Source organism: Schistocerca nitens, chromosome 7 (assembly GCF_023898315.1).
Source record: "Schistocerca nitens isolate TAMUIC-IGC-003100 chromosome 7, iqSchNite1.1, whole genome shotgun sequence".
NCBI classification, from domain to species: domain Eukaryota; kingdom Metazoa; phylum Arthropoda; class Insecta; order Orthoptera; family Acrididae; genus Schistocerca; species Schistocerca nitens.
Genome location: NC_064620.1, coordinates 137,877,474 through 137,904,049, shown reverse-complemented (window position 1 = coordinate 137,904,049; position 26,576 = coordinate 137,877,474). Strand labels below are relative to the sequence as shown.

The window sequence follows — 26,576 nt, the reverse complement described above, 5'->3', positions numbered from 1 at the left end:
CTCAATTTGCGCTTAGCCTTAAGACTGTGGCGGCAGCTGGCGCGGCGCGGCGTGTGTTTACCTGCGGCAGCTCGGTGTAGGTGACGTCGGCGGACCCGTTGCCGGCGGTGGCCTCCCAGACGCGTAGCCGGCCCGCGCTCAGCAGACCGGAGTGCGGCCGCAGGTGCAGCCGCAGCGGGCGGCCGAACGCCGCCAGCAGCACGCGGTGCTCGCCGGCGCCGGCCGCGGGGGCGGGCAGCGGCCGCTTCCACACGCGCACCACCTCGTACTCGGGCACTGCAACCGACACACAGCACGCGCACAGTGTCAGCACCGTCCACACTCACTCACACTCGTCGAGTCCGGCAGTCTCTCACTCACCTACACTACTGGCCATTGAAATTGCTACACCACGAAGATGACGTGCTACAGACGCGAAATTTAACCGACAGGAAGAAGATGCTGTGATATGCAGATGATTAGCTTTTCAGAGGATTCACACAAGGTTGGCGCCGGTGGCGACACCTACAACATACTGACATGAGGAAAGTTTCCAACCGATTTCTCATACACAAACAGCAGTTGACCGTCGTTGCCTGGTGAAACGTTGTTGTGATGCCTCGTGTAAGGAGGAGAAATGCGTACCATCACGTTACCGACTTTGATAATGGTCGGATTGTAGCCTGTCGCTTTTGCGGTTAACCCTACCGCGACATTGCTGCTCGCGTTTGTCGATATCCAATGACTGTTAGCAGAATATGGAATCGGTGGGTTCCGGAGGGTAATACGGAACGCCGTGCTGGATCCCAACGGCCTCGTATCACTAGCAGTCGAGATGACAGCCATCTTATCTGCATGGCTGTAACGGATCGTGCAGCCACGTCTCGATCCCTGAGTTAACAGATGGGGACGTTTGCAAGACAACAACTATCTGCACGAACAGGTCAACGACGTTTGCAGCAGCAAGGACTATCAGCTCGGAGACCGTGGCTGCGGTTACCCTTGACGCTGCATCACAGACAGGAGCGCCTGCGATGGTGTACTCAACGACGAACCTGGGTGCACGAATGGCAAAACGTCATTTTTTCAGACGAATCCAGGTTATGTTTACAGCATCATGATGGTCGCATCCGTGTTTGGCGACATTGCGGTGAACGCACATTGAAAGCGTGTATTCGTCATCGCCGTACTGCTGTATCATCCGGCGTGATGGTATGGGGTGCCATTGGTTACACTTCTCGGTCACCTCTTGTTCGCATTCACGGCACTTTGAACAGAGGACGTTACATTTCAGATGTTTTGCGACCCCTGGATCTACCTCTTATTCGATCCCTGCGGAACCCTACATTTCAGCAGGATAATGCACGATAGCATGTTGCAGGTCCTGTACGGGCCTTTCTGGATACAGAAAATGTTCGACTGTTGCCCTGGCCAGCACATTCTCCAGATCTCTCACCAATTGCAAACGTCTGGTCAATGGTGGCCGAGCAACTGGCTCGTCACAATACCCCAGTCACTACTCTTAATGAACTGTGGTATCGTGTTGAAGCTGCATGGGCAGCTGTACCTGTACACGCCATCCAAGCTCTGTTTGACTCAATACCCAGGCGTATCAAGGCCGTTACTCCGGCAAGAGGTGGTTCTTCAGGGTAATGATTTCTCAGGATCTATGCACCCAAGCTGCGTGAAAATATAATCACATGTCAGTTCTAGTATAATATATCTCTCCTATGAACACCCGTTGATCATCTGCATTTCTTCTTGGTGTAACGATTTTTATGGCCAGTAGTGGTTCAAATGGCTCTGAGCGCTATGGGACTCAACTGCTGAGGTCATTAGTCCCCTAGAACTTAGAACTAGTTAAACCTAACTAACCTAAGGACATCACAAACATCCATGCCCGAGGCAGGATTCGAACCTGCGACCGTAGCGGTCTTGCGGTTCCAGACTGCAGCGCCTTTAACCGCACGGCCACTTCGGCCGGCTATGGCCAGTAGTGTAGTTGTAACCGCGGACAAGTCACTTGTGGAGTTCCACTAAGTTCTATTCTAGGTCCACTAGCGTTAACTATACAGGGTGGTCAGAAACAATTTGAAATGCTTGTAACGTTTTTGCGGGTAATGTTGAACTCAAAAATAATTGTTAAGAAAAAATGAGGTATTCTGCACCGTTTCCGAAGTTAGCCAATCATGCCGTTGCGCGCAAATTCATGGGACCCACCAGAGACGGTGTCGCCAAACGTATTCTCTTAGCTTCGTAAAACCAATAATTGGACTTCGGACCTCAGTAAGACACCAACATGAGCCAAACGCTGAGCAGCCTCGTGCGCCATCATCTACGCTATCTGGCGGACCGCTCGAAATTGCGCGCGCAACAGTCTGAAACCCTAACTTCAGTGCTACTTAACTCGGAAACGGCGCAACGCATCGACTTTTTTTTCTGAACGATTATTTCTCAGCACAACTTACCCTGCAACACCCTTACAAACTTTTCTCTTTCTGATCGCCCTTTATATTTTAACGACCTCTGGACTAATATACAGCAAGCAGTATTACTTCTTTTCGTAGATGGCACAAATACTGTAATCAGTCCAACCATATATAATACGGTAAATAATGTTCTTAAAAGTTTTATTGTTGATTTTCTGCAAATGATCTCTTTCAGTTTCAAAAAAGACACGACATATTCTGTTCTACATCTCCAGATGTGCTACACTAATCATAAACCTGGTAAGGAAGGAATGAGAAAGGTGAAAACTTCAAAATTTTTGGCTGCCGTAGTGATGAGAATTTAAATTGAAGGAAAACCCCATTTCTGAACTCCTAAAACAACTCGCTTCAATCATATTAGCACTTCGAAACACTGCAGATCTTGTGGAGGGACAAATCAGCAAATGGTAACCAGCTCTGTATTTGCCTGAAAGAATGTGGAAAAGCGAATAGAACCCAGTTTAGTGTAAGAATACTATTGTCCCATGAGCGTATCCATAGAATGAATCCTAACAGTCTTGCAACAAAAACTGTACATTTTGAAAAAGTGCAAGGAGACCTAGAAGAAGAAAATAATGACACAAAAATACTAGTATGAAAAAGTAAAATTTCGAAGACAGTTCCAACACAGCAGGAAGAGAATGGGCTGTAGAAATGAGGAAAGAGCAGACTAATAAGTGAAAGAGTGTTGCAGAAAGCGTAAAACTAATTTAGTGACTTCAACTTTGCCCTCAGCTGGACTGTAATGCAAGAAGAATCAAAAACTTTGTTGACCCCTGTATTGGATTGTCCGATCGCTATTGTTGAGTTTCAAATAATTACGTAATTTTGCTATGTGTTTATCCAACTACAGCAAGCAGCCGGACAAACATACACGGTTAGAACGATAACGAAAGGCAACGCCTTCTCATAATTGTGTGAAACCAATCATTCTCTGGTAAATTACAGCCATCAAGGAATCCTCGCAAGTGACAAGGTGTGATATAAAGAAATCTACTCACTGCCACCGCTTGTTACCTTGCAAACATTTTACATGCCAGTAATCGATCGATAAACTAGTACCAACTGAAAAGTACCCAGCTAGTTGATAGATATTTGATTTATAAATTGTAGACATGTCTTCGTTCGTACCGTTCGCGAATGGCACTGTCTATGTTTCTATGGTATGTCGTCGTCGTCAGATGCCCATACATACAAGACGGCTGACACATCCAGTAGCTTCCTTAATTTGTTTTGGTAGTTATGTGACACTTTTGGCTGTGCAGCTAACTATACTTTTTAGGTTCTACTTTTGATGAGGTACAGCATCGCTCCCTCTTATACTCGACCGACGTAGCCATTTTCTAGGTATGTACCTTTGTCCCTGCTTATTTCGTACCTTCGCGTTTTCTTTGTTGTGTAAATACAGTAATTATGACGTAAAAAGTAGGCGAGCCACACCCATAATAACATGGCAAGACCTTTGTTGACCGCAAAGTTACTTTAGGAGTGCGAGCAGGTTTCTCGTAATGCTACTCCAGTAAACTTGTTTGTCAGGTTACGGAGTATGTTTTCGTTTCTGGGAGCTGGCGCTAGACGCATTGTGAAAAATAGACTGTAAACGCTTTTAGCAATAGTCGTCTCAGGGAAATAGAGATACAGTAGATCGAATATTTCATTAGTTTGTAAATGTCACAGGAGCCGTAATCCACTAAAGACTGAAAGTTAATCTTGCAATAAAGGAAGTGTTTGTCGTCACTGAGGTTAGTAATCCACAAAAATGAAATATTACAAAAGATGACCTAAAACTGATTGTGAAAAGCGATCATTGCAGAGCTTACATCGCGCCCGAAATACGTAACTATTGGCCACAGTGTCAACATTTCAATTCAATAGTACAACCAATAAATTGAAGGATACTTTCTTAAATTAGAGGCTATTTTTTAGCTAATAAGTTGTTGAATTAATGAGTGATAAAATTTGCATAAAATTATCTTTCTGCCCTTAGATAAGAGAGATACAGACAGAAATCATACCATATTGGTTAGATACGAAAATATTTTAGGTGTAATTCCTTTTAAGTTTATATTTATTAATTTTCACTAATTTGTGATCTTCCTTGCGTTATATTTGTGGTACGGTCCTTGGTGTATACAGCTTCCTTGGCCAAGAGCACGTCCGATTTGTTCTCCATCTTTGTCCAGCTGAATTTTTAAGCCAATGAGTTGGGTAGTGACAGGAAGCTGATATCTAACCTTTCTTTGAAATGTGCGACGAGCGTCGTTACATAAATATCGTGCCTAATAAACTGTTAATCATAATTTACTGTAGAAGGAAACGTTCAGGTGTTACGACAGTTACAAGAAAATCTACGGTAGCATAGCAGAAAAACAATATTTTCTGCCAAATTCCTTTGGATTCAGTGCCGGCATTCTTTGACTTCAGCAGAATATCACGAGGTGTTTTTATCTATTGCGAGACTATTCACAACAGCGAAGAGATTTTTATATACACTCCTGGAAATGGAAAAAAGAACACATTGACACCGGTGTGTCAGACCCACCATACTTGCTCCGGACACTGCGAGAGGGCTGTACAAGCAATGATCACACGCACGGCACAGCGGACACACCAGGAACCGCGGTGTTGGCCGTCGAATGGCGCTAGCTGCGCAGCATTTGTGCACCGCCGCCGTCAGTGTCAGCCAGTTTGCCGTGGCATACGGAGCTCCATCGCAGTCTTTAACACTGGTAGCATGCCGCGACAGCGTGGACGTGAACCGTATGTGCAGTTGACGGACTTTGAGCGAGGGCGTATAGTGGGCATGCGGGAGGCCGGGTGGACGTACCGCCGAATTGCTCAACACGTGGGGCGTGAGGTCTCCACAGTACATCGATGTTGTCGCCAGTGGTCGGCGGAAGGTGCACGTGCCCGTCGACCTGGGACCGGACCGCAGCGACGCACGGATGCACGCCAAGACCGTAGGATCCTACGCAGTGCCGTAGGGGACCGCACCGCCACTTCCCAGCAAATTAGGGACACTGTTGCTCCTGGGGTATCGGCGAGGACCATTCGCAACCGTCTCCATGAAGCTGGGCTACGGTCCCGCACACCGTTAGGCCGTCTTCCGCTCACGCCCCAACATCGTGCAGCCCGCCTCCAGTGGTGTCGCGACAGGCGTGAATGGAGGGACGAATGGAGACGTGTCGTCTTCAGCGATGAGAGTCGCTTCTGCCTTGGTGCCAATGATGGTCGTATGCGTGTTTGGCGCCGTGCAGGTGAGCGCCACAATCAGGACTGCATACGACCGAGGCACACAGGGCCAACACCCGGCATCATGGTGTGGGGAGCGATCTCCTACACTGGCCGTACACCACTGGTGATCGTCGAGGGGACACTGAATAGTGCACGGTACATCCAAACCGTCATCGAACCCATCGTTCTACCATTCCTAGACCGGCAAGGGAAGTTGCTGTTCCAACAGGACAATGCACGTCCGCATGTATCCCGTGCCACCCAACGTGCTCTAGAAGGTGTAAGTCAACTACCCTGGCCAGCAAGATCTCCGGATCTGTCCCCCATTGAGCATGTTTGGGACTGGATGAAGCGTCGTCTCACGCGGTCTGCACGTCCAGCACGAACGCTGGTCCAACTGAGGCGCCAGGTGGAAATGGCATGGCAAGCCGTTCCACAGGACTACATCCAGCATCTCTACGATCGTCTCCATGGGAGAATAGCAGCCTGCATTGCTGCGAAAGGTGGATATACACTGTACTAGTGCCGACATTGTGCATGCTCTGTTGCCTGTGTCTATGTGCCTGTGGTTCTGTCAGTGTGATCATGAGATGTATCTGACCCCAGGAATGTGTCAATAAAGTTTCCCCTTCCTGGGACAATGAATTCACGGTGTTCTTATTTCAATTTCCAGGAGTGTATATTTGACACGTCACTAAATACTGTGGAGAAAGACTTCGTTTTCGTTTTGATAAGAATCTGTAACTTAGGTAATTTTGTGGTTCATCCTCAACTGGTACAAGGAACTTCGTTTGTTTAAGTTCACTGACGCAGGTAAGTCTCGTTCAGTTGCCACTGACGAAATGAGCTTTTCTGTGATGGGATGGGCTAGAACGGGGTCATAAAGCATCGTGTGACCAAACGATGAGCTTCTTCAGTACAAACGCAACGACGTAGACGTACAGCGACATTTTTAGCCTGTTTACTCCCGTTAGTTGATTTTTGTACTAAAATTTTACAAAATATATGTACAATGTACTTTCTGTAAGGTATCAAGCCACAAAGCTATCTGTAACGTGAGTGGGTAGCAAATTCCACAAGATGGGATCACCTTACTGTTGACTTCACGAAGTTCAAAAGTAGAATTTTTTTAAAAATTTGTGGTAAGCCAAATAGAACCAAACTGCTGAGGTCATCGGTTCCTAGGCGTACACACTACTTATTCTAACAATCGCTCCCTCTCATGTCCGCCTGACATGCAGCAATTATGCACCCACCCCCTACCTTTCAAGCTACTGATGATAATAGTGAGGCTGATCAACGATCGTCCACTAGACGGCGGACCGTCTCCGTACTGAGTTAAATACATGCATAAAACTTCCAGGATACGGCAAGGTACGAAAATGGAAACCCCATTTGTGACACTTGTGAACAAGCTGCAGAAGTAATTATAGACAAAGCGAACAGGATTTCAACGATCGGAGAAAAATAGTAGATTTGAAAAACGTTCTTCCTACCAAAATCGAAACATTTACAACAGCAAAACTGGATCATTCGCAAGATTACCGATACCGTTTTACAATAAGAAAGTTGCAATCACATGGATTAAGTGATCACGAGACGTCAGTTTGATGAATATAGATGAAGGAAAAATTTATGAAACTGTGGAATCAAGTAACAACAGACGTGGGTGCCTAGCTACCTGCGAAAGCTATTCGGTGCTAGCCAGGAAGGCACTTTGCCTCATCGCCGATCAGGAGCTCAAAGAACGGGAACTGCGCTCGTCTATCGGCGCCGAAGGCGAGGAAGCTGCCAAGGCCTGCGCGAGGTCGCAGTGGCTGGAAGGGCGCAAGCGGCGCTGGAAAATGCTAAAGCGTCTGGCGCCGCCCAACTCCAGAAAGACACCTGCTGGCTGGCCCTGTTCAGTTCGTCCACTCTTTGCCGAGTTCCCTACGCAGTCCAGGCAAGCAGAGCAATACCATCTGCATATCTAAGGTGGTTCAGATGAGATCGCGAATACGAAAGAGTAAAGGCTGCCATCAATGGATGAACGATCCAAACTGTGCAACACACCGGAACATGAGAACATGGGAAGACATCGACTATGATCTAGAGCGGACGTCACGCCACTCCTGATGATGTGAGGCGCTTGCCTTCGTGAGGACGACGGTTCAAATCCAGATTTAGGTTTCCCGTGATTTCCCCAAATCGCTTAAGCCAAATGTCTGGATGGTTCCTTTGAAAAGGACACGGCCGATTTCCTTCCCCGATCCTTCCCTAATACGAACTCTTCCATCTCTAATGACTTAGCTGTCGACAGGACGTTACACTGTAATTTTCCCTCACATGGGATAGCAAAAGTGAACAAGCTGTGAAAAATCAAATTCACTCTAAATACACAACATTCGCTCGGATCCAACATAGTACGTCGTGAAAATACAGTGTTTGATATGTTGTAGAGTACAGTCGCATACAGTATTGTAGTTGTTACTAACACGGCTACAAGGACATTAAGGGACCACATTAACATCTAGAGAATATTATGTCTTTATTTTCGAAAAATACTGATTTGGTCCAATAGCTGTATGTCGATTTATTAAAACTACTGTATTAGGCGTTGCAGTAAACCAAATTTCATCTGCGAATATCACAAATGTCAGCCGCCGATGATTCCAGCCTTATTTTTCAGCATACCTCTATTGTGAGGTGTTGGATGGAAATCAGTGGATGATAGCGCTCGGATTTCTAACACCCAAACCTGCAGATGTCACACACTCAAATCGGTACCAAACGTTGTATAACGAGTATCAGTCAAATTTGGAAATTTGTGGTAAGTCCTATGGGAGCAAACTGATGAGGTCATCGGTCCCTAAGCTTACACACTATTTAATCTAACTTAAACTAACTTCCACTAAAGACACCATAAACAGCCATGCCCAAGGGAGGACTCGAACCTCCGACAGAGGGAGCCGCGCGAACCGTGACAAGGCGCCCAAGACCGCACGGGGCAGCCGTGCGGTCTTGGGCGCCTTGACACGGTTCGTGCGGCTCCCTCTGTCGGAGGTTCGAGTCCTCCCTCGGGCATACAACTATTTCCACTTTCAGTAGTCTCTTACTACTGCAGGTGGCAATATATTTTCCCTGACTGGTACTCTCTGGCGGCACTGAAGCATAAAGCGCTGGCACAGACCGCTCCTCAAGAAAGATTGTAGTACGGGCGCTAAGGACATTGCCGTTGTGCACCCAAACCGGGACATCATCACTATCGAAAAGGTTATAGGAAATGAGCGATGAGGGCGGCAAGTGACCCTGTTCGTAATGATGTAGACTGATATGTTCCTTAGCCTTGAATGAACGAACTTGTTAAGCGAGCAGACAAGAAGTCCTTGAAGGGGACGTGCACTCATTAATCATCATCTTAGATTTCCCCCTGGAATAAAAAATATAAATGCACAGGCTAATGTTATGTATATCTTAACCCTTAAGGAAAACTGTTCGTGAGAAAGTATTAAGCAACCAAAACATTCTTTTCATAGCACTTTATGTTTAACATATCAAATAATCTTTACACGTCAGGCGCTCCATATCTACACGAGTACATAAATGCTAGCAGGATTAACTTGCAAATCATAAAATAAGATGCTAACCTTTGTCTAGATATGTATTTGTCTTGACACAATATTTTACTTATCTGTCTTTCAGAATGTAAATTTTGCATGCATTGGAAATAACTTATTCTTGCAGAATGGTGGAGACAGATGTAAAATCGTTACTGGTTTTCTGAAGCCACTCATCACAGGCTGTATATCGTACTCTAATACTCCTGGAGTTGCGAGAGGCCGACATTCAGCGTTGTTGCACCATTAGCGATGCAGATATGTTGATGTATGCTGCTGACACGTCTAGCGGTTCGCCGTCTGAAATGAGATCAGAATAACCGGCAGTACTTAGCAATTCAGGAAGCTATCGTCAGACTCCTTTACATGTGTGACGTAACAGCACAGCGGTCTCTCCGCTAACGAACGAGGACAAGCTTGTGACATCACTTTGCCATCAATTCTGCAGACGCGTACTTCCTAATTTCCCGAAGAACTTCAGTGACAGAGAGAAAATACGTAACTTATTGTAAATAACGAGACATTAAGTAATAATCGCTTGTGACTAGTGAGTTATGGTACTGTTCGCCAGAACACAACAAGACTAGAAAGTTAATACACTGAATTTTTTCCTATTCGATATTTGTCTGGCATCTCTTTGACATGTATCACTTCAGTTCTTAGACAGCAAGGAAAGAATGGGACTGTGAAGATGGATTTCACTGTGGAAATATTTTAACATTTAGTGCAAGCGATAGTCGAGAATAACGTAAAAATAAATCGAGAAGAGGACACTCTGATTGAAGTTTATGACTTTCGTAACGACGCCAATGTTCACTGTACGTTTCTGGAATTTATTTTAAGAAGTACATACAGTAACTAACACCAATGGTTTGCTTGTTATAATTGTTTTGGAGTCTCCCTTATCTTTGAAATGGGTTCCGCAACACAGTTAAGGAAGTTATTTTGTAAAAAGTTTTTCTTTGCAAACAGGGCATCGATTGTCAGTAATACTTTTATTAGCTCATAGGACCAGCTGTATCAAAGTTTCTCCACGACCAGTATCGGTCCTCAAGCTATTTCCCAGCGTTCACACCTGAACAACAGAAGCACTTCTGTTAGTTGGCGTGCACCACAAAAACACTATCTTGGCGCTGTGAAACTTGAAAATGTCGTAAGGATCGAAACCGGCCGTGGAGAAATTTTCATGCAGCTGGCCCTGCGATTTAGTAAAAAACCGCTATGAAAAAAACATAGCCATGGCGGGCGAGCTGCGGCGGAGAAATATAGATGGTAAAATAGTAAATAATCATTCAAGAATTAAGGTTCGAAATTTGACTGTAAACCTTTAGTCTGATAGGTAATATTAAAATACATATGTTAACCTGAGTAATAAGTAATGAATACGTCATGTTTAATAACGTGCTTCTGCCTCTTGCGTTGATAGTTCGGTAGTTGCATGAATTCACTATGACAAGAACTTTAAGACACCGTAGATATTGGTCACATGGATTTGTAAGTATTACCGCATTAGAAGGTCACGAAATTGAGTTGAAATACGTTTATGTCCTATCGTGCTCGACATCCTCTACCATTATTTGTGAAACCGCAACACCTGGAAGAAGCGATATTACGGATGTGCAGTTTCAGTTACTGTGTGCTACTGAGATTTCCAGACTCACTGTAACGACGGGAATGCTAGCGTGGTTACGTAAGAGTGACCAGAGTGCCGACCGATTACAAGAATTAATGGCGGCTAAGAGTGGAAGCTACGACCAGTGCAAGGTTAGCTTCGTGTTTGCAAGAGTGATCCTTGAATCAGACGGAACCGCAAATGCAACTGACGCAGTATAAGTGTTCAGACGTTATTAGCCGCTGGTCTCTCATCTGTATGGAATTTATTCGCGCTCTAGTTATGGAACGTACTCAGCTGAGGTTTGTGCACACGAGCTGTGTGATGGAGGGGCTCTTAGTAGTCCGACTAATAGCAATCACGGAGCGTTCACAGGCAGTGTTCGATGCCATCGCCAGTTAAAGTGCTCGTTTGTTTGGCGATCACTATCGTGAATAACGATGAAACTCGACCACTATATCTACATCTACGTCTACATCATACTCCGCAAGCCACCTATTGGTGTGTGGCGGAGGGTACTTTCCGTACCACCATCTGATCCCTCCAACCCTGTTCCACTCGCGAATAGTGAGTGGTAAGAATGATTATCGGTAATCCTCTGTATAGGCTCTAATTTCTCGAATTTTCTCCTCGTGGTCAATACGCGAGATGTATGTGGGGGGAAGTAATATGTTGTGTGACTCCTCCTGACCGTTTCTGTCCCGAAATTTCAGTAGTAAATCTCTCCCTGATGCACAACGCGTCTCTTATAACGTCTGCCAGTGGAGTTTGCATCTCCGTAACGGTCTCTCGCCAGCTAAACGATCCCGTGGCGAAACGCGCCGCTCTTCGTTGGATCTTATCTCCTCTATCAGTGTACCACTAGTATCTCCAGCTGCACAGGAGTCTTAGGTATAAACGATAGCATAAAGACAGACAACACATTGTATTTTCCGGCGGATCACGATAAAATTTTTAGAAAGTCGGGAGTGACAAGCACAATCGAGGATTTAACTGAGAACCAACCAAATACTTCGACGTAGTGAGAGAATGCTCTTTGTCTTACGTGATGGTGATTCTGGGCCTCACTTAGGACGCCATACGTTAGGGATAGGCCGATGTCACAACTGTGCTCAGCACGGAGTATGCTATACGGAGAGCCTTGGTGATTTACTGTACTACAACACGACAGCGTTCAGTCCCATGCCGCTTATACCTTCGAAGAAGGCTCCCTTGGACATTAAATACCGTTTCTTTCTTTAACTCGTCACTCACTATAGCCATCACCCATCAAACGTATGTTCAGCCTGACTGCCGAGTAAATCTCCACGGGACATTACTGTCAGTCACCATTAATGAACTACGGACTTCTAATTCAGGCAACGCGCTAGGTCTTTCCTCAGGAGGCGAACGGAAGTCTGCTCGTAGCGACTAACTACACCAATAATTTTTCTGGGAGCCCAATGTAGCCTACTACTGAAAAGTTAAATAAATTTATTGCTTTCGAGGCAAGTGTTTACTTAAAAGTTCAATGATTACGTTGGCTGAAGAATAATTTTTGGTTATTACTACTCTTTGATGTTTGTCTTACCATCGATTCATTGCACTAATCAAAAATAGTCCATTGAACGAAGAACCAATGTTTACTTTCCGTCTAGTATACTCGTATAGGACATGTTGACAGAATAAAGCAAGAAGAATTGGTTAAGAAACGCTGTTGCAGTTTCTCACTCACAATAGGAAGCCGCCGTAGGTCGGTTTGTAATAGAGTCAAAATAGGGCAGGATGACAGAAAGATGGAAATAAATGGAAACCTATTTTGTCTTAGGTGACAACACGCAATAGCTTCCGATAAAATGGCGGTCAAAGCTTCTAAGCGACTTCATCTGGCAACTCACGCGGCATAAAGCCAAGTGCGTTGTTAGCGCAATGGCTAAGAGCACACTTTCGAAATTTTACTCCCCGTGTTCAAATACAGTCTTGGGTTGTCTTTCTTTCTTTCGTTGTCGCGGAAGTACGTGACATCAATACTTTTTGTGATGTCATGAAATACAATGGAATTAATGATCAAAGAAATAAACATTTCGAATCTTACTAAAACAGATTTTGTTGTCATCGCAACAACACGGATTAACACCTTCCAGAAAACTGCTACCAACAGTTTTCATTTTCCTCCAAGAAGTTAACAACCAGTTTAATCCACCAGTCCATCAAGACGTAAGCCACTTAATGGAATGACGTCAGAACGTGTACGCAACTGCCACAAAAACTTCGAAGCTCACAAAAGATACCTATCATTAGTTTCTGGACAAAGTTTTTCCACCTTACGCGAAAATGGAGCCGATTCTGTACGTTATTGACTTGTGGGGTGGGCAAAAAATCACTCCTTATAAGATGTGCTGTTTGTCGATGAAATCGGAATAGTTCTGCCAAAATGTATGCCTTATGTAAACGAGGTAACATATATTTTTGACCGGTGAGGAATACATATGCCGATTAAAGTGGAACCGTTCTCTCATTACACAGCAAAGGGACATCACTAGTAGAAGGAATGCAATTGATATACACGCCTTGATCTATAAGCGAGTGCAGTTGTTCAGAAAATGCTTCTATTTGCGTAATTTAGCGCGAAATTATCGCCCGATTACGGAACATATTTCCTAATGACATTCACCCAAAGAAATGTGTCTGTGGTGTAATTATGCAATCACACGTTGCTCGTAGTACTCCGTAGTTATGCTTCGAATGTTTTTATGAATGCTCTGGTTCGCTTGAAGTATAAAAATAAAACACAATGCAAAAATTGAAAGACTGGAATATTTAAGTTTTTAATTTTCAATTACTGTCAATTATATAATATTATACAGGGTGGTCGGAAACAGTCTGAAAAGCGTGTCATGGTGTTGCATGATAGGTCGTGCTGAGAAATAATCATTAAGAAAAAAATTCTATATTTTGCGCCGTTTCCGAGTTAATTAGCACTCATGTTAGTCGATCAGGCCGTTGCGCGCTAATTCAAGCGGCGAGCCAGCGCCAGCTATTCTCATAGCGTTTATGACAGCGCACAAGACTGCTAAACATTTGGCTCGGGTTCGATCCTTACTATCGTCCCATGTCCAATTTATGTATCGCTCTCTTTTCAGGTTTTACGAAATCAAATGAAAAACACTTTTGGCGCACCATCTCTGGCGTGCTGCTTGAATTTTAGCGCGCAACAAAATGGTTCAAATGGCTCTGAGCACTATGGGACTTAACATCTGAGGTCATCAGTCCCCTAGACTTACAACTACTTAAACCTAACTAACCTAAGGACATCACACACATCCATGCCCGAGGCAGGATTTGAACCTGCGACCGCAGCAATAGCGCGGTTCCGGACTGAAGCACCTAGCGGCCGGCTAGCGCTCAACAGCCTAATTGGTTAATTTCAGTGCTAATTAACTCGGGAACAGCGCAACATATGTTTTTTTTCTTAACAATTGCTTCTGAGCACAACATAACCTGAAAGAACTTTACAAATTTTTCGAACTGTTTCTACCCTCCCTGTATAAGTTATATGTTGATACAACCCGTTTTTAATTAGGTTTGGAATGCTTATTTCTTTTGTCAGTGATTCCATTTTATTTTACAATGTCACAAATAATACTGATGTGTCATATTTTTGCGACAACCACTGCGCTACCAACGCACGTGTTTTTGTGATGCACGAGTGGACTGACGAAGCCGCGTCGAATGTTTGACGGTCTTTTCTCGAAAACTGTTGGGTGTTGGTACCTAAACCGAAATAGGTGTCCCTTTGTTTTCACCCTTCTTTCAGATGCCAAGTTTTGACTCTATCAGAGAGTGACCTTGTCATTGTTGAGAAACGATACATAATATACTGGTTTGATAGGCGGGAATATCGAAATCAGATCCTCTTCGAGACATGTGTGATTTTAAGATTGTTTTGGTTCCTCTGAATCAGATCTAGCTAATTTCGGATTGATTCAGTCAGCAACACTTCTTCCTTCATTCCACATTATTCTGTACGTCTCTCGCATGTCAACTGCGTGCTTAATTAAAAAAAGATAAAACCATTGTTGGAAGAAGAATAGATTTATGAGCTTCTCTTCGGTTTTCCCTCTGGCTTCTCTCTCGTCATCAACAACACAGATACAAGAGTAAAATTCCAAACGTACTCATGTCTATCACGTCCACTCAACTGATATGCTGAAATCACTCTCGCACTTCCCGTAAGATAGGTGTCACTGTGTGCGAAGAAGGAATATGTCCACAGTTAGTGATTAGAATTATTCATCATTTGGTTCAACGTTCCGCTAGTGACGAGATCAGTAGAGACCGATCAATGACATTTTAAAAGCAACCATGCCGGAATTCGCGGTTGAGGGAAACCACAGAAAATCGAAATATGTATGACAAGATAGGGGTCTGAATCGCTGGCGTTGCGAATGCGAGTCTAATATTCTACAATGGTAATCAGGTACCGTTTATACAGGGCGTCCCAGGAGTAATGGTCGATGTACAGGGATACGATAGGAAGAAGTAAAAAATCTGGTAAATATGGGCTCCAAAATGCGTTTCTTAAGAGCTATGAGCACATTTTCATCTTCGATACTGTGAAACTTCTATTGAGCAAGACTTTTTTTTTCATTTTGGTCCATACTACCCCCTCCCAAAAGGTGAAAAGCAAATAGCTTGCTGTAGAGCAGATTTGTTTTACAGTAGCTAAGATGAACAAGTGCTCATAGCTGTTGAGGTATGCGCTTCATAGCCCATGTTTAATAGACTGTTCTGTTTGAATTTTCGTTCCTGTCGTATTCGTGAACACTGGAAATTCCTCTTGGGACGCTCTGCACAATAATCGAAGCAAATGGCGCTGTTCTTCCTATTATGTTTTTGTAATGTTAGAACAGAGGCCGCAACATACAAGGGCTTCTACTGAAATATTAGACTCCACAAAACTTCGTAAAAACGGAAAAAAAGAAAAATAGATTTAGTGCATCGTCGACAGCAAGCTTATGAAAGACGGGTTTCTAAATCGCTTCGCAAGGGTTAGGTACTAAGGTAGGAAAGATGTTTAAGGTTTAACAGGTCGTCGACAGTAAAGTCATTAGTGACTGAGCAAAAGTTTGGATTTTTACAACGATGGGGAATGAAATCGCTAGTGTTCCTACCGTATGAACCATTCCTGCATTCACTTTAAGCGAACCTGTCTAAAACTCATTTAAGCTCTGACTGGGGGGAGGGTGAAGAAGGAATTGGGGCGTGTCCTGTTACAAGGAACCAGTCCGACATTTCCCTGAAGCGACTTGGGAAAACTATGGTAAGCCGGCCGCGGTGGCCGAGCGATTCTAGGCGCTTCAGTCCGGAACCGCACGACTGGTACGGTCGCAGGTTCGAATCCTGCCTCGGGCATGGATGTGTGTGATGCCCTTGGGTTAGTTAGGTTAAAGTAGTTCTAAGTTCTAGGGGACTGATGACCTCAGATGTTAAGTCCCATAGTGCTCAGAGCCATTTGAAAACTATGGTAAACCTACATTTTGGTTAAGTTCTAGGGGACTGATGACCTCAGATGTTAAGTCCCATAGTGCTCAGAGCCATTTGAAAACTATGGTAAAACTACACTTTGGTGGTCGGACGAGGACTGGATCCGCCGTTCTCCCGAACGCCATCCATTGTCTTACCACGGCGCCATCTCACTCTGTCTTTTCATTTATGTGGCTGTGCTTGCCCTTAGGGGTACCCCAGCCAAAAGCATCTTGTTGTAGGTTTCTTCTGAACGATTTACCAGGAAATTTTTGCAACTAAATACAATACTTGTTGCGCTCAGACGGTTAATGTCAAATCTGAACGAGATGGACTACAGGAAGTAGAAATTCGCCTTGGCCTCAGAATTTCCAGTGACTCTGTGGTCAGTGACTCTGCAGTTCGTCACCGCACTGCTACTGTTGTCCGACGGCGGAGCTCCGTGGGCCTGATGACGTGGCCCGCCGCAGGATTACGTGCGCCGAGCCGAGCCGGCGGCCACGCCCCCTGTCGTGATCCGGCTGTACCGTTATACGTGCACCGCGGTACAGCGCCGCACCAGCGCCCGCAACAGAGCGGCGCCCTGCGCCCAGACAACCGCAGCGCCGCATTAAGCAAGTAGTCCCAGCTGCCGATACTGTCAGGACTCATACGCTGCAGCGTATCTGCTGAAGTCGGTATAGATCTATACAGGGTGTTACAAAAAGGTACGGCCAAACTTTCAGGAAACATTCCTCACACACAAAGAAAGAAAATATGTTATGTGGACATGTGTCCGGAAACGCTTACTTTCCATGTTAGAGCTCATTTTATTACTTCTCTTCAAATCACATTAATCATGGAATGGAAACACACAGCAACAGAACGTACCAGCATGACTTCAAACACTTTGTTACAGGAAATGTTCAAATTGTCCTCCGTTAGCGAGGATGCATGCATCCACGCTCCGTCGCATGGAATCCCTGATGCACTGATGCTGCCCTGGAGAATGGCGTATTGTATCACAGCCGTCCACAATATGAGCACGAAGAGTCTCTACATTTGGTACCGGGGTTGCGTAGACAAGAGCTTTCAAATGCCCCCATAAATGAAAGTCAAGAGGATTGAGGTCAGGAGAGCGTGGGGGCCATGGAATTGGTCCGCCTCTACCAATCCATCGGTCACCGAATCTGTTGTTGAGAAGCGTACGAACTCTTCGACTGAAATGTGCAGGAGCTCCATCGTGCATGAACCATATGTTGTGTCGTACTTGTAAAGGCACATGTTCTAGCAGCACAGGTAGAGTATCCCGTATGAAATCATGATAACGTGCTCCATTGAGCATAGGTGGAAGAACGAAACTAAAATGAGCTCTAACAAGGAAATTAAGCGTTTCCGGACACATGTCCACATAACATCTTTTCTTTATTTGTGTGCGAGGAATGTTTCTTGAAAGTTTGGCCGTACCTTTTTGTAACACCCTGTATATCCGTAAAAACATGTGAAGTGCGTGGCCGAGGGTAGTTTGTACTGTAGCGTCAATTACAGCTTCCCCTCCATTTTGATGCACAGACGGTAGTGTCAGTTTTACAATCCCTTGCGGAGGCGGTACGTGGGAAGCTGCTCTAGAATTTTTCTCCATTCCTCGAATCTGTTTCCCTGTGACCGGCGTTGCGTGGGGAGCCAGTACCAACGAGGTTCTAGGAGCTTCCGTCTGGAACCGCGTGACCGCTACGGTCGCAGGTTCGAATCATGCCTCGGGCCTGGACGTGTGAGATGCGCTTAGGCTAGTTACGTTTAAGTAGTTCTAAGTTCTAGAGGACTGATGACCTCAGATGTTAAGTCCCATAGCGCTCAGAGCCATTTGAACCATTTGAACGAACGAGGTAGGTTCCGATCATCATATACTCTACGTCCCGCTCCTCGGACTCTAGCAGGTGGTGCATGGATTGTAGCTGATTGATTTGATTCGATTTAACCAAGGAGACGAAACAGCAGTGGTCCTAGCCACCTGTTGCCCACAACGAATCTAAGTTTATTGTTTGGCATCGCCCTGTCATTCTAGAAAAGCGAACTAATGCGCTTAAAGAGTAGTAGGAATGCCTTTACTAGTCCCCTGCCACCAAAATTTCTTCAGTAATCAATGACCCAAATCTTTTGTGTCTTTCGGTCTCCACCGCTTCACATTTAGAGCGTGAATGTGGTGTGGTTTCATTCCCAGTGCCACATAGTCTTCAGACAGGGGGTTCTTTCTCTGTTCCTGTAGAGAGCAAGTGTGTCTTCAAGTTTCGATGGCCAGTCGTTAGACCTACCGTGAGGTTACACTGCCCTCTGTTCAAGCCAACGATTACAGAACTCTTTAAACGCGGTTTCGTTATCATTAGTTTGTCATGTTTTATTTGTTCTTAAGTTTTAGTACAGTGTTGTACGGGTTCCCTCCTGATCCAGCTACGTAGTTTAGATTTTACCCGGTCTAAGGCGCTGCAGTCATGGACTGTGCGGCTGATCCCGGCGGAGGTTCGAGTCCTCCCTCGGGCATGGGTGATTGTGTTTGTCCTTAGGATAATTTAGGTTAAATAGTGTGTAAGCTTAAGGACTGATGACGTTAGCGGTTAAGTCCCATAAGATTTCACACACATTTGAACATTTTTTTTTAGATTTAACCGTTACATTAGTCATGGTTAAGATACGTTCTGATACAACAAATGGAGCCAGAGCCTCTGCCTGGTCAGCCTATCCGCCTGTTCGTTACCGTTAATTCCTGAGTGTCAGGGCCCCACAGTAAGTTTACCCTATTGCTTTACCCTAGCCTCACCAGATTTTCACGGCTTTATCCAATGATCTTTGACCTCGTTGCGGTGACTGATAGAGATCTCAGGTGTCTGATTGATTGGAGATGTTACGATTCTTGTAATACATACGTAGATCTTCATCCGCTCATAATGTGATTGCCAGTTTTCTTCTCCTGCGATACCGTATCCAGCTTTCCTAGAGAGATTTCGCTCTCTATTCGAGGCTGCGCCCCGTATGTCCTGGTCCTAGCACCTTCGACTGTTTTCGATCCTCCAGTAAAGCAGACTACGTCACCTGAAGGGTATTGTGGTTCTTTATTCCTGTTTCAGCCAAACTGGACAAGCTATTTAAAATTTTTATTGATTTATCAAATTCTATGCGACCACATGAGCGACTTGGTCTTGGAACGAGTGAGCACATAGGCTACAGAATGCTGATTAGAAAATCAAACACGAAGAAACAGAGTATGGGAATAAATCATATTGCAAAGGGGGAACCCCCTTTTACAATAGGTAGCATATTCGACAAGAAATCTTACAACTCGAATTTAAATACGTGAGGTTTACCATTCAATTTTTTCCAGTTATGTTGGAAGCCAATTGAAAGTGCAGAGGCGAGACTTAAATTTATTGTTAAGTAAATTGTCTCGAGTTTGGAAGACAGGATTTCAAATCCCCATCCGGCTGTACAACTTTAGCAAAATGTTCCCTGGCTTCCAGTCGCGTCATGTGGTTAGAATGCCACGACTTTTCGACTACGTTCTCTTTGACCACTGTCTATTGGGATGACTGCTGATGGGCTGCTGGTAAGCACTTAAAACTGTAGCTGCCGGTTGTGACGTCACTGGTGCCCTCGGAATCGCCGTATATGGGCACACGTTCACTCCACGTCCGATGCTCCCGCTTCAACCTCGCGATCGCAGGTTTAATTATATTGTCCCAGATGTTGTCAGTGAGAGGCACGATAAAGGTGTAGCCAAATTTGACGTGATGACCATTTTCTGCAACTGCAAGATGTTTCAGAGTACCGTACACGATAAAACCTTCCTCAGTTCTTCTACAGCGCGCACTATTTGTCCGACGTGTTTTCTAAAACCTGGGTGTCGTAAGACATGCCGCACCTTCAACTGGTCTCAGTAATTGCCGGATGCATGAAGATGCACTTCACTACTTGTTTATTTGGTAGGTGGCTTATCTTCTTCTGCGACAGCGCGATTAAAGAAACCATTCAAATAAAAATCACTGAGAACACTTTTAATGGAGGCGGTGGCCTAATGCTCAGCTCGGCGAATGTGACGTTGAACCAGTAGCATCAAACGCGGAGTCAACGTATGCCAACATTTGGCTACACGGCTGGCGTGGGACCAACTAGAAGTACGAGACCTGTGGTGTACGTCACAACACGTGACACTACAGGTCTTGGCGAGTTGCAGCGACCGTCTCCAGTGGGGAGCGAGTTACTCTGTAAGCCCGCTTTAATGCTTCTCACCTGTGCGTTTAAATAGTCTCGCGCTTTCATTAACACATTACAAAATAAGGACTTTATTGGGTGCCTTTTCAATGAGTACTGATTTCCCGCTTGGAACCGGACGGAGCCGAGCGCTCGCATGCATGTCGGGTAAGACAACTTGAGTGACGTCACAAGTTCGTTGCGGGGTCCTTATTTCATGCGGTCCCCGGGCTGGCACCAGTGACATCGCAGCCTGCAGCAAGACTGTATGAGGCCGTAGCAGCAACAGTCATTCCATTTTGACAACGGTCAAGAAGTACTTGGTCAAAAGCATGCGGCATTTCCACGACTTGACGCGACTGGAGGCCGATAACATTTTATTCAAAGTCACCGCCGCCAAACTCTGCATTCTTACATCCAGATTTACATTTTCCATGGTTCCACTAGACCGGAGACATCGAGAAGGTTCCTTTAGAAAGGGCGCTGCCGATTTCTTGTCCTGTCCTTCCCAGATCCAGTCGTAAGCTCCGTTGACCTCGTCGTCGACGGAAGTTAAGTCCTAACTTCCTACCATCCTTCGGAAAAAAAGTACACTACTGGCCATTAAAATAGCTACACCACGAAGATGACGTGCTACAGACGCGAAATTTAACCGACAGGAAGAAGATGCTGTGATATGCAAATGATCAGCTTGTCAGAGCATTCACACAAGGTTGGCGCCGGTGGCGACACCTGCAACGTGCTGACATGAGGAAAGTTTACAACCGATTTCTCTTACACAAACAGCAGTTGACCGGCGTTGCCTGGTGAAACGTTGTTGTGAGGCCTCGTGTAAGGAGGAGAAATGGGTACCATCACGTTTCCAACTTTGATAAAGGTCGGATTGTAGCCTATCGCGATTGCGGTTTATCGTATCGCGACATTGCTGCTCGCGTTGGTCGAGATCCAACGACTGTTAGCAGAATATGGAATCGGTGGGTTCCGGAGGGTAATACGGAACGCCGTGCTGGATGCCAACGGCCTCGTATCACTAGCAGTCGAGATGACAGGCATCTGATCCGCATGGCTGTAACGGATCGTGCAGCCACGTCTCGATCCCTGAGTGAACTGATGAGGACGTTTGCAAGACAACAACCATCTGCACGAACAGTTCGACGACGTTTGCAACAGCATGAACTATCAGCTCGGAGACCATGGCTGCGGTTATCCTTGACGCTGCATCACAGACAGGAGCGCCTGCGATGGTGTACTCAACGACGAACATGGGTGCACGAATGGCAAAACGTCATTTTTTCGGATGAATCCTGGCTCTGTTTACAGCATCATGATGGTCGCATCCGTGTTTGGCGACATCACGGTGAACGCACATTGGAAGCGTGTATTCATCATCGCCATACTGACGTATGACACGGCGTGATGATATGGTGTCCCATTGGTGTGTCGTTGGTTACACGTCTCGGTCACCTCTTGTTCGCATTGACGGCACTTTGAACAGTGGACGTTACATTTAAGATGTGTTACCACCCGTGGCTCTACCCTTCATTCGATCCCTGCGAAACCCTACACTTCAGCAGGATAATGCACGACCGCATGTTGCAGGTCCTGTACGGGCCTTTCTGGATACAGAAAATGTTCGACTGCTGCCCTGGCCAGCACATTCTCCAGATCTCTCACCAATTGCAATCGTCTGGTCAGTGGTGGCCGAGCAACTGGCTCGTCACAATACGCCAGTCACTGCTCTTGATGAACTGTGGTATCATGTTGAAGCTGCATGGGTGTACACGCCACCCAAGCTCTGTTGGCCTCAATGCCCAGGCGTATCAAGGCCTTTATTACGGCCAGAGGCAGTTTTTCTGGGTACTCATTTCTCAGGATCTATGCACCCAAATTGCGTGAAAATGTAATCACATGTCAGTTCTAGTATAATATATTTGTCCAATGAATACCCGTTGATCGTCTGCATTTCTTCTTGGTGTAGCAACTGTAATGGCCTGTAGAGTAAAAGCTGCATCGCTGCAGCTATGCTAAGGATGGATGCAACGGAAGAAAAAGATGAAATCGTCTATTCTTCCCTTCAAGAGCCAGGGATACCAGTAAATCAGGAACAATGCGACATCTTATCTTTCATCAGTTCCTTCCGTTCCTTCGCACGATCTTACATGGCCGTATAAAATATGCTGCTAATTTGGTCATTTTCCGGCGATAGATTCCTCTGTGGCGTCCGTGACGAGGCTCTGGCAATTAGCCGCAGCAGCTTATCTTCCCGTGGCGTGCCGCAGCAGCGGGGAGGCGATGTCGGCTTCCGCCGCTTCGGGTCAGGGCCGGCAGCACTCCCACGTATTTGCATTCGGAGGTTTGCATTTCCGCGGCGTCTTCCCCCTGGACCCTCACCCCAGCTTCGACCTTCAGCCCCTGAGCCGCCAACGGCATCGAATGCTGTCACCTTTTTTTCGTAACGCAATCATGACAGTATTCTGACTGTGGCCCCGACTGTGACTTGAACGTTTGAAATGAAATGAAAGAGCTAATTTGTGTCACCTAACGACGACTTATCTCGGCGGCCTAATGGCAATTTTTCGTTAAACTCGACAGTATAGCATTCGGCTCAGGTACATTCCCCGTTTTAAAAAATACTCTAAGATTCAAACCCAGCAGTCTCCAGGACCAACATAAAGTGTGACTGATACAAACCCGTAAAAGCTTTACATCAGTTTACAACTTGAACATTTAGCTATTTTTCGACATAATCAGCACATTTCTGTCGACGCATTTTTGTAGACGCTGCGGCAATTTTTGTATGTCCATCTCATACCAGCTCACCGCCACGCTGTTGAGAAAGTTATGAACCTCTTCTTTCACCTCGTCGTCGGAGCTGAATCGCTTTCCAGCCAAATGTTCTTTTAACCTAGGGAACAGCTGATAGTCACTGGGCGCCAAGTCAGGACTATAGGGTGGGTGGGTGATTATGTTCCACTGAAACTGTTGCAGTAGAGCTACGGTTTGCCTAGCGATGTGTGAGCGAGCGTTGTCATGGAGAATGTGTACGCCCTTGCTCAACATTCCTCTCCTCCGGTTCTGAATTGCCCGTTTGAGTTTTTTCAGAGTCTCACAGTACCTGTCAGCGTTAATTGTGGTCCCAGTGATTCAGCCCCGACGACGAGGTGAAAGAAGAGGTTCATAACTTTCTGAACAGCATGACAGCGAGCTGGTATGACATGGGGATACAAAAACTGCCACAGCGTCTACAAAAATGCATTGACAGAAATGGTGATTATGTCGAAAAATAGCTAATTGTTCAAGCTGTAAACTGATGTAAACCATTGTAGAAATAAACAGGTCTATGTACTTACAAAAAATAGGAGACCTTTTTTTTGGGGTTACCCACGTATCACTGGTTACGGTGATTTTGTTTACTTTTTTGTTTTAGCAGTCGTAGCACTTAATTGATATTTCGAATAATCACCTTATGGCGATATTGTCATTCTTTACTTTTCAGAGGTAGTGAATTTCAGCCCTGTAATGATTGCATATAACAGCCCAGATGGTCGAATTGTTCCCTCTTCTCAAGGCAAAGCTAATTGAATTTACGGAAACAATACTCGCCATATTTATCGAGATACTATAATGACTGTACCTCAGGATCACGGGCGTGTGCCGGGAATGGTCCACATATGCCGGCACTACACGCTGAAGAGAGAACAAATTGGTAAAAAAAAGAGAAGCGTCCGGAAATGTATTAACGAAAGAATCAAATTCTCACGCCGTCCTTAATGAGACAATGAGGTGAGAGCTTCGTGGTTCAACTTACTAAAGAAGAGAGTGGTTGATAGAACACATTCTGAGACGTCAAAGAATAGTTAGTTTAGGAACAGAGTGAAGTTGGTGTGAGTGTGTTTTGAGGGATTATATAAGAAGAGTAATACTTCAATACAGTAAGGAAGTTGAAACGGACGTGAGTACAGTTGTAACGCAGTGAGGAGTATAGGTTAGTGTGGAGACGTGCATCAAACCTGTTTCCGTAGCGAATACCACACCAAAAAGTACATGCGACCTTTCTCATTCCTGGTACCTTATACTACTAACACGAACCTTATGAATCTTGCAGCAAATGCCAGGGTACTTAAACTTTAACGCCGGATAATTACACGTAATTGCAGCCGTCCTTTATGTTTACGAGATTCTCGAAGGAATCATGTTGGGTCGTAAGCTTTTTGAACCATGTAAACGTTATTTAGACCACAACAATTCCGTATACATTAAGAAAACAAATACGGCGGTCATCGTTGTTTAAAAATGATTGCGTCATTACCGGACTAATGCTCCTCTCAAACAATAGCAGAACAGCTTAGCTTGTCCCAGTAACGCTCGACACCGCTACGAGCTTCAAACGCGTGACTTCTTCACAAATGAGTCACTGTGTGAAACATTTGACGTGAAGCGTGTAAAACCTTTATGGTTCAAGATGAAAAATCCTACTTATGTTGGTTTCATTAGTTTCGGATAGTTCGCTTATACATTAATGAGAAAGTCAAAACAAAAACTGACACTTTTTCCTCAAAGTTAGTTTCCCTACCAAACTACGCGTCATACAATGATATACACTGAAGAGCGAAAGAAAGTGGTACACCTGAACAGCACGTTGCAAAGTCGCCCAGATATTCTCAATAACGTTCATGTCTGGGGAGTTTGGTGGCCAGTGGAAGTGTTTAAACTCAGAGGAGTGTTCCTGGAGCCACTCTGTAGCAATTCTGGACGTTTGGGGTGTCGCATTGTCGTGGTGGAATTGTTCAAGTCGAAATGCATAATGGGCATCAGTGGATGCAGGTGATCAGACAGGATGCTTACGTACGTTCCACGTGTAAGAGTCGTATCTAGACGTATCAGGGGTCCCATATCACTCCAACTGCACACGTCCCACACCATTACAGATCCTCCACCAGCTTGAACTGTCCCATGCTGACATGCAGGGTCCATGGATTCATGAGGTTGTCTCCATACCCGTACTCGTCCATCCGCTCGATACAATTTGAAACGAGACTCGTCCGATCAGCCAACATGTTTCCAGGCATCAACAGTCCAATGTCGGTGTTGACGGGCCCAACGCGAGGCGAAAAGCTGTGTTTTGTGCAGTCATCCAAGGTACACGAGTGTGTCTTTGGCTCGGAAAGCCCATATCAAGTATGTTCCGTCGAATGGCTCGCACGCTAACACCTGTTGATGGCCTAGCACTGAAATCTGCAGCAATTTGCAGACGGGTTGCATTTCTGTTACATTGAACGATTCTCTTCAGTCGTCATGGTTGCATTATTGCAGGATCTTTTTACGGCCGCAGCGATGTCGGAGATTTGATGTTTTACCGGATTCCTGATATTCATGGTAGACGCGTGAAATGGTCGCACGGGAAAATCCCCACTTCATCGCTACCTCGGAGATGCTATGTCCGCACACTCGTGGGCCGATTTAACACCACGTTGAAACTCACTTAAATCTTGATAACCTGCCATTATAGGAGCAGTAATCGCTGTGACAACTGCGCCAGACACTTGTTGTCTTAAATAGGCGTTGCCGACCGCAACACCGTCTTCTGCCTGTTTACATATGTCTGTATTTGAATACGCATGCCTATACCAGTTTCTTCGCCGCTTCAGCGTAATTTTGTAGGTATTTTCAATGGTATAGGCCTATGTAGATATCGTCAGTAAAATGTGTCGTGAATAGAGTTAGTAATAAATAAAAAATTAAGACACCATGCTTGATGCTAAAGTTTTACCTCATCAACAACAAACATTAAATAAGCGCTAAACTGTTTTCCTCTCATTACTTTGTGGTGCTGTGAGGGAAAAAAGTTTAGAAATTGTTTGACAATATGTTTAAAGTATATTGGAAGTCGCTGAGTGCCCTCATTATCAAACACTGGATGAGTGTAGTCTGGGTAATTTT

The 26,576-nt window shown here is 45.2% G+C and overlaps 1 protein-coding gene across 3 annotated transcripts in view; it reads right to left on the bottom strand.

Annotated features, from left to right (window-relative positions):
- The window catches only part of LOC126194703 (A disintegrin and metalloproteinase with thrombospondin motifs 16), a 504,959-nt gene that overhangs the window by 219,526 nt on the left and 258,857 nt on the right, over positions 1-26,576 (bottom strand). For all 3 annotated transcript variants that reach the window (XM_049932938.1, XM_049932939.1, XM_049932940.1), the window contains exon 4: positions 62-276. In XM_049932938.1, the coding sequence (XP_049788895.1) occupies positions 62-276 (215 nt within the window). The remainder of the gene's footprint in view (positions 1-61; positions 277-26,576) is intronic.